General features: G+C 46.1%; 1 protein-coding gene and 1 long non-coding RNA gene across 12 annotated transcripts in view; one reads left to right on the top strand and one right to left on the bottom strand.

The window, feature by feature from the left end:
• The window catches only part of ADGRB2 (adhesion G protein-coupled receptor B2), a 160,831-nt gene extending 155,206 nt beyond the window's left edge, over positions 1 to 5,625 (top strand). For 6 of the 11 annotated variants that reach the window (XM_077931917.1, XM_077931908.1, XM_077931911.1 and 3 more), the window contains 4 exons: positions 605 to 640; positions 2,871 to 2,975; positions 4,171 to 4,224; positions 4,627 to 5,625. In XM_077931917.1, the coding sequence (XP_077788043.1) occupies positions 605 to 640; positions 2,871 to 2,975; positions 4,171 to 4,224; positions 4,627 to 4,809 (378 nt within the window). In that variant the 3' untranslated portion in view covers positions 4,810 to 5,625. The remainder of the gene's footprint in view (positions 1 to 604; positions 641 to 2,870; positions 2,976 to 4,170; positions 4,225 to 4,626) is intronic. The other 5 variants (XM_077931910.1, XM_077931919.1, XM_077931912.1 and 2 more) reach the window with 3 other exon arrangements.
• On the bottom strand, positions 628 to 3,483 carry LOC114601658 (uncharacterized). The gene is made up of 3 exons (XR_003707797.2): positions 3,389 to 3,483; positions 1,581 to 1,686; positions 628 to 734 (listed from the first exon to the last, which is right to left on the bottom strand). It is a non-coding gene; the product is annotated as an uncharacterized LOC114601658 (long non-coding RNA).
• Positions 5,626 to 8,807: the final 3,182 nt, after the last annotated feature.

The raw sequence follows: 8,807 nt of genomic DNA on the forward strand, positions 1-8,807 counted from the left end.
AAACTATGTACTTTTGTTTTGTCTATCTACCCTGTGCCTTCCAGCATTGAGCTTCATTGGATGGGCCCAAACTCTACAATTATGAAATAGGGAGGGGAGAAACCCTTTAGCCACACCAAGCATAATTTTATGCTGCCCTATCATGCCTCTTCTTACTCATCTTTTTTTCCAAACTGAAAAGTCCTAAACGTTGTAGCCATTGCATGGGTCAATTCCCATTTGGTTGCTACCTAAATCTCTCTAGTCAACTGGAAACAGGAAGTGCCAGTCAAACTGCCTCAGGAATTTTGGGTTGGGACCCTTGCCTCTCGTTGCTTTTGTGCTGCTGCCATAATGGCTTGGGTCTTTCCTTCTCCTCTTCCCCTTAAAATACTTTGACAGACTTCCACTCCAATCCTCCCATCCCAAGTCATGTTGATAGGCCCCTTTCTTCTCTATGTGCTATTAGGCTTTGGGGGGGGGGCTGCCCTCCTCCCATACATGTGCTCTCCAGAACTTCATATCTCTAAATGCTGAACAAATTAGTAAAGGCTTCTTTCCCTCCCTTCCTTCCCCCCCTTTTTTGCATCCGTTTCCTTTGTGGTATGCCTACATCCCTCCCCAGAGAAAAAGACTGCGGTACTCTGACCTGGATTTCGAGGTAAGTGCCTGCCCAGTCTTCTCTTCTTCCTGATGTCGCAAAGAGACCTCCTTTGACCCAACGAGATTATTCTTGTGCTCTGCACAGCAGTTGTCTATATGATACAGATCTCTATCAGTTTCAGTTTGTTACAGACTTAAACTGGTTTAAGAATAATTCCCTCTCCTACACTCGCCCCACAGAACCTCAGGAAGTGTAGTTCTGAGCCCAGGAGGCCTATGAATTTCTAGCTATTCATGTCAAGCAAGAGTTCCCAGGATTCTTTGGAGGAAGGTTGTGTCAGTGATGCTGGTCTCAAACCAATTAGGTTTGTAGTCTGGATATACGGCATGCCCCTCCAGACTCTTGTTGTTGTTGGGTATATTTTGCAAGCTGTCCTTAATACAGCAATAGTTCATTAGTGGTGGATTTATACTGGACCACCCACACTCCATTCTACTTTATTAGTTGTTCTGCAATGCTTCCCTAATGTTATCTCATTGTTGCTAGTCTGGAGGGGGATCTCTTGAGCTATAGTATTGAAATCAGCATCATGTGTAACACCCCAATACAGTCATGAGCACAACAAATCATGTGACAAGTTAGAGAAGGTTTGGGCCAGCTGGTGTGTGGGCATGTAAGGAGACAAAACAGGATTGGGGAGAGAACCCCCACCCCACCCCTTTACTTAAGGCTCTCTCTTCTCAGAAGCCCAGTCAGTCTCTGGAGAGTCTCATATGTCATGCATGAGGAAGGGAGTAGGCACCGCAATACCCATTTTGTTTATTTCCTCTCTCAAGCCTCTTTCCCTGGTTCTGATTTAAGCATAATCTGATGAAATAGGCCCCCAAGTTTTATAACAGGCAATAAAGAGCGTTAGCAGTTGATTAAAATGCCGGAGCCAGAGATGCGAGTATTTTAGCTGAGTTTATGGGGGAAGAGGTAATATCCTTCCACTTACTGCGAAAGGTTTGATAGTGGGGTGCAGCTCCAGCCAGCCTTAAAGGCTCATCGTCAACTGATTTCCGCCCATAAACGTTGACCTGACAGAGTCTCTGGTCGTTGATCTGAGGAAAAGAAAAACAACACTCTGGGCCATCCTGCCAGCCACTTAACATCCAGCAGGGGAGAGGCAATAGCTTTCCGGAGCATTGACACAAGGTATGATAAGGACCTTCCAGGCTGCACCCACCTCATCCTGTGAACAGAATTTGCTAGGCTTTGTAGTGCTTCAGGAACCTGCAACAGCCTGAGACCACAACAGGACACAAGGAATGAGAAAACCACAGGGAACAATGCCTCTTTCAGACCGCCTAAAGCTCTCTTAAAAACTACTGCCTGCCTCCAGCCAGCCCCGGTTCTTTGTGAGTGGAAATTCAACAATGCTTTTGAATTTCCCCTTCAAAAACTAAAAGGATATATTGCAGAGGTTAGAGTAGATGAGCCTCTAGCTCCCTTCCAACTTTACAGTTATATGCTGGAGTTTGCTTCATGCTTGTTATCTAAGTGGCTACTCCTTGTGCCACACTAATCAGGATAATATATTTATTATTAGTATATTATTGGTCATCCCAGCTCACCTGATCTGGGGAAATAAACAGATTTTCCCTTAAGAGCACAAAACTCTTCCGGTTCAAAAATCTTCAGAACAGCCCTGCAATGTTGACCAGTACTGATCATCCTCATCATCTGCAACAAGGATGTGGGGCATTTTTTGGCCTGAGGGCTGTATTCCCTTCCGGACAACCTTCGGGGATGAGGGGAACCTGCCAGGGTGAAAGGCAAAAAAGTGGGTGGAGCAATGGAGGTGACTCTTCTTCTCTCTTTTTTTAGCATTAAGGTACATTCCAGCCATGCAAATGTCAGAGCTTACACACACATACACAAAAGGCATTATCACGGTTCAGAGAATGCTGAGCTAGAAGGACCAATGGTCTAATACAGCATCTTCCTGCGTTGCAAGCAAAAGTGCTTGGGGAGGAGGGTGTGCAGGAGGGATGTGAACAGAGGAGGAGTCTGCGGAAGTCCACATGAGGTTCTCCACTCCTGCTGCACAAGCAAGTGCTGGCTTAAGGCTGCCAAGGGAGTCCAAGGCTCAGGCTGGGATGCGTAAGGGGCTCCTCACATTTCATGTGCTTTGAACCATCCAGAGTTGCTTTGGGGAGATGAGCTCCTGTGCCCACTGACTTCTCTGCTCTTTCTCTGCTCTCTCTCCCTCCCCTCTCGGGACTTGTTGATTAAAAATCTGCAGAAAGTCATGCATACAAGAAAGCGCCACTCAGAACTTTACCACGAGCTGAATCAAAAGTTCCACACACTGGACCGGTATCGGGCTCCAGCTACCAATGCAGCAAAGGTAAGAATGGGAGGAAAGCAAAGGAACAAAATTAAGGCTTGGAGAGCATCTGGCAATAGTATTGAGCAGGGCTTAATCTGATTGGCGGGGGTGGGGTGTGTCGTTCAAACACAGCACCTGTTTTGAATACCTCTGGAACATGTGACACCATAATGCTCCTGAGCATATGCAGAAGTCAGGGCAGATGAAATAATTGAATTGGTGCAACACGGATTTCACATTTGGGGTTCGTTTGGACAGGATGGCCATTGATGTGTTTTTAAAAGAAAGTTGCATTAAAACATGACAGATTAAAAAAAGGAGTCTCATGGCACCTTAAAAACTAGGACTCTTATTATGGACCAATAGAACAGAATTGAATTTCTTTGGGTCTGAATAGAGACAATGGTTTTCTCTCCCAATACTATACTCACCTGCTATATAGGAGGCATCCACAGTAGGGTGTTTCTGAAGGCAGCTAAGAGGACATTGGGTTGTATCCAACTAAGTTTTACTCAAAGTTGACCTGTTGAAGTTAAAGAACTTAAGTTAGTCATGTCCATTATCTCCAAACAGGGCTAGCATTGCATCCAACCCATTTGTTTGCTTGGGCTTTTCTGCAACTACATTATTGGCCAATTTTAGATAGTGTACATATCCCCAGCATTGTTTAGAGTTTGCTGTTGATTTTATTTAGATTTTATGCTCTTAACACTTGAGTGATGAATTTTGTTCTATAAACCACTTTGGGGTCCTAGAATGGAGTTTAATAAATAAAACAATAAATAATTAACCCTAGCATTGCCAAATTGTTTGTCACTTATCACTGCTATTGGAAAAGGGTCACTGTGCTTCTCTTTACATGTATTCTGGCTCTAATTGAACTGTCACTATCTGTACTTTTTCTGTTGTTTCCCCCTGACCAACTCTAACCATCCACACTGCTTACAATTCCACCCCTGTTACAACCATGTGAATAGCTAAGCTGTGCCTGCAACTGAGGATGTTTAAAAAGCAGATTAAATGTGGAGACAAGAGGAAAACACACTACAAAGTGACATAGACTAGGAATCCTCCGATTCACTCATCCTTAGTGTAAACGCTGCTGAATTCCACACCAAGAAATACCACAGTTTGGGCCCAGGTTGAGTTGGATCACAGAGTGGGAGGCGAGGCATAGTCTATGGGCTTAATTCTTCTTGTTGTTCTCACACAGAGAGAAAAGCGGTGGAGCGTCTCTTCAGGGAGTGGGGAAAAGAATATGCCTGGCGTAAGTTTTTGTTATCCTTTGATAATGGGAGAGAGGAAGGAAGAAGAGAGGTGCATTATGGGAGAGGATTTTCTGGTGCTGGCCACCTAATATACAAAGTAGGAAACAGGCCAAAGCCATCAAGAAGAGCGCCTGTAGCTTCTAAAGCTATTGCTGAGTCCACAGGACACCAGAGAGCCTTGGCAAAGGCAGTTGCTATATGTAGAGAATACCACAGTCATGCTATGAAGGGTTTTGGACAGGATTCCAGTCCCACCTGGAGGCATCCTTGTATGTGCTCTGCTACAGTCATTTCTGGGCTAGCCATTTTCAGCGGAAGCTGCTTTGTGTATCTTGTGCGGTTTATTTTTCACTCTGTAGCCTAACAGCACCCCTCCCCTTTGCTCTCTCTTCTTTCCCCAGCAGGAAGTCACCAGCCCAGAGAGCCGGCAGCAGAAGCAGAAGTCTTGGAGCACCTTCAAGGCCATGACGCTGAGCTCCCTGCCCTCCAAGCACCGGGAGAAACTGGAGCTGCACTCCGCCGACTGGGAGAAGCATTGCATGAGCCTGGATCTATCTGAGGGGGACTTCCAGACAGAAGTGTGAGTCTCGTGAACTCTGGGATTTATCGATCTATAAATATATATAAATATATATATATATTTTCACACTGACACTTTGGAAAAAGAAGACAAAAAGAAAAGACAGCTCCATCCCCTTCCGGCGGTTTTACTGAGGAGGGGGGCAGTTTTGGAAACAGTGGCCACCTCTTTAGATGGTCCTCGAGAGGAGGAGGAGGAGGAGAGGGGGCGGGATAGCAGGAGCTGCACCCTCCCCAAGTGTCACAAAGGCACAGCCATGCACACACCCCACATAAGCACTTGCTCCACTTGGAGGTCATGATGAGGCGGGGAGGCATTCACACACAGAGAGAAAGACACACACCTTCTGCCAGCCCCTCTTTTTCCCCGTGCAGTGATTCACTGCAGGATCCAAAAGCGCTCACACAATCACGCCAGCGGCTGTTCCGGCCTCAGGACTTGGAGGGGCAGGGGCAGCTTTTCCCCCACTTGGGGGCAAGAGAACCAATCTTAACTCTTTTCTATCTGGACCTTTCCTCACGCCATGCACTGTGTGCACGGCCAGCAGTCTGGGATAGCTGTCGCCACTGCCCTGCGTCTCCCCGTTTGAGACTCGGCTCCTTGCACCGTCCTCCCTCCAGCACCAGATCTCCCTGCCTGGGCAGCGGGGGAGAAGACCTGGCTCCTTCTCTGCCCCATTCTGCCCCAGGTCGAATCTGAGTCTCCCTCCCTACCTGGAACACCCTCCCCACGTCTTCCTTCCCCATCCTCACCTGCTCTATCCCAGGCCGGGCGGGCGCTATGTTTGTTGGAAATAAAACATTCACTCTGTGGAACTTTTGCTGCTGTTTCGTTCTTGGTTTTACTGCTCTTTGACCGATGATGTAAGAACAAGCACAGGACGCGCTGCCTTATACCAAATCAGTATATGGCTTGCGAAAATTCATTAACCGTAATGTACCAAAATTCAACACCTTCTAATACTTAAGAGTCTTAAATGATATTTACAATGCCAAAATAACATACACAACTCAGTATTTCAAAGCCAAGCAGTCCAATATTCTTGCAACAAGTCCAAGCAGTGCTTTTTTTTTGGGGGGGGGGGCGCAAACCTCTAAACATTTTGTGAATCTAAGTTTGGCCTCATTGAAGGGCAGTATTTCAATATGAGTAGGAAAATGAGAGTACCCCTAAACGGTTTTTTTTAGAAAAAAAGCACCGAGTCCAAGAGAATAACTCTCTATTTTTCTATATTTGTTGCTGATGTGATTCCGATGAAACTCCAGCAACAAGATAACTTAATATCAACCTCTGTTTCATAAATCTTCCTCTGGTCAGCCCGAAATGGAACTATGCAATGGCAATTCAATGCTCCACCAAATAGGTGAACACCAGCCTTGAGAAGGCACTCTTTTCGAAGAAAGCAAAGCTGGCTCATGCTTGAGCAGCTGTCCTTGTTTTTTGCATTGACAGCGAAGTAGCAAAATTTGGGGGCTTACTAAACCCTTAACAAGCCTCCATAGTGGATATTATTGGGCAGTCTTCAGCCTGGAAGGTAACACAGGTTGGGTAGGTTTGTTCTCCCTTAAAAGGGGGGAAGGTAATATCGTGTGCAATTTTGATCTGCCCTCCCCAGTTTGTGACCTGCTAAGCCCAATGTAGCTCACCAGCTTGCTCTGGGGTCCTTCCAGATGCTTGAAATGCAGACTTCTGATCAGACAGTAAAACCAAAACACTAACTGAACCTTAGCTGCGTCACCATACCTGGCTAGTGGTATCTTACTTACTTAGAATCATAAAATCATAGAGTTGGAAAGGACCAAGAGGGTCATCTGTTCCAACCCCTTGCAATAAAAGAATCTTTTGCCCAATGCGGGACTCGAACCCACAACCCTGAACTGTTCCTCAGAAGGCTTGGTTTCCAGACCCTTGACCATCTCGGTCACCCTCCTCTGCACACATTCCAGCTTGTCAATACCTTCCGTAAATTGTGGTGCTCAGAAATGGGCACAGGACCGGGGGGGGGGTGGTATGACCAAGACAGAACAGAGTGGTGCTATTATTTCCCTTGATAGGTACACTGTTGGTTGTGGGTATCTAGAGTTTCAGACGGGACTTTCCCAGCCCTATTAAGAGATGTGAGGGATCAAACTTAGGACGGATGCAAGTCTCAGGATTTTTGCACATCACAGAACCTGGATTCCTTGAACACAGGGGAACTCTGGCTACACACTACTTAGGTCATATATATCACAGTGACAATGTATCTGAGCGAGGTTTTGCACACCCCTGGGCTGGCGCTGTTTATTTCTGCTGGGCTCCAGAGTACCCTGAAAGGAAAATGACAAAATGACTGTGCATCTTCAGCTGCTCCGCACGTTTCCAGAGGCAGTGGGGAAAGCAAAAACTGTTTGACAATAAATACAGCCAGTGGGGAGTTTGGAGAACACCTTCAGCCTGAGTCACCTTGTTAGAACAGATGGGAAGCAGCCACATTGGACTGGTTCCTTGGGAGGGATCTGCTGCCAAGTGCAGGCTCTGCTTGGCAGCTGTTCCAGCGCAACACAAAAGGAAGAAGGGAAGAGCGGCGATTATTGATCCTTCCTTGCCCAGAAAGAGGAGGAGGTGGAGGAGGTGGAGGAGGAGGAGTCTAGAACTGCTGGCAATTTCCAACCCAGCTGCAGTTCAGAGTTTGCAGATTTGGTTGGGAAATGGTGTTTTCTGAAATGAGGGGAGGCACCAAACACAATCTGTGGCATGTCCCACATGCCCCATCTGTCCACACCACCGCCCTGTCCTCCAATCAGGCCTTCAGATGGGGCTGAAGTGAAACAACTCACACGCCTCCCAATTGTAACTGGTGAATCTAGAAAGCTCTTTCTGTTATTATTTGGTGGGGGCACCCTTTAAACTGGTTTGTCTGCGTTTGGAGAGATCTTATTGGTGGTAGTGCCCCCCCTTGTTTCTTTTTATCGACCTTCAGGTGTTTGCAATTTATCAAAAGGTTTCTATCTTGGTTTTCATTCACAAAAGAAATTCTGAAGCAGTTCAGACAATAATAAAACGTAAGACTATCCAATAAAAAAATAATCAATAAAGTTAACACAATAACCAAGGTAAGTGGTTATTAACAATATTACGGATCAGAGAAAGCCTGGCTCAGGGTTCTGAATAGAAGCTCCCATCCTCAGCTACCATTGGCTATGATGACTGGGGCTGATGGGAGTTCTGAAGGGGCATGTGCTGGCTACCTGTGGGCCAAGTGAACAGGTAGGTCTTTAACAACAACAACAACAACAACAACAACAAAATTCTTATACCCCACCCATCTGACTGCCCCAACCACTCTAGGGAGCTTCCAACAAAAATACAGAGGGAAAGAAGAAGGATAAGCAAAACCTAACCTAACCAAACCATCAAGCCTTAAAAACTTCCCCAAGCAGGGCTTCCTTCAGATGTCTACAAAAAGTTATATAGTTGTTTAACTTTTTGACATCTGCTGGGAAGGTGTTCCACAGGGTGGTGCCTTGTAATTTCACTTCTCACAATGGGGAAACTGCCAGAAGGCCCTCTGAGCTGGGCATCAGTGTACGGGCTGAACAATGAGGGTGGAGGCACTCCTTCAGGTATACAGAGCCAAAGCCATTTAGGGATTTAAAGGTCAACACTAACACTTTGAATTGTGCTTAGAAACATACCGCAAGGCAACATGGATCTTTTAAAACCAGTGTTATATGGTCCCAGCAGCTGCTCCCAGTCACCAGTCTAGCTGTCGCATTCTGGATTAGTTGTAGTTTCTGAGTCACCTTCAAAGGTAACCATGTAGAGTGCATTGTAGTAGTTCAAGTGGAAGATAACCAAACTATGTACTACTCTGGCAAGACATGGTTGGTGTTCACCAGATCTCAATAAGGAAGAGTATTCCTAATGGTAAGTGCTACCATGGAGAAGCCCCTCCTGTGTGCCCCTACCAGATGGATGTCTGAAGGGTATTGTATGGTCAGGAGGACCCCAACCACAGAC

This window comes from Podarcis muralis, chromosome 7, assembly GCF_964188315.1.
Source record: "Podarcis muralis chromosome 7, rPodMur119.hap1.1, whole genome shotgun sequence".
Taxonomy (NCBI): domain Eukaryota; kingdom Metazoa; phylum Chordata; class Lepidosauria; order Squamata; family Lacertidae; genus Podarcis; species Podarcis muralis.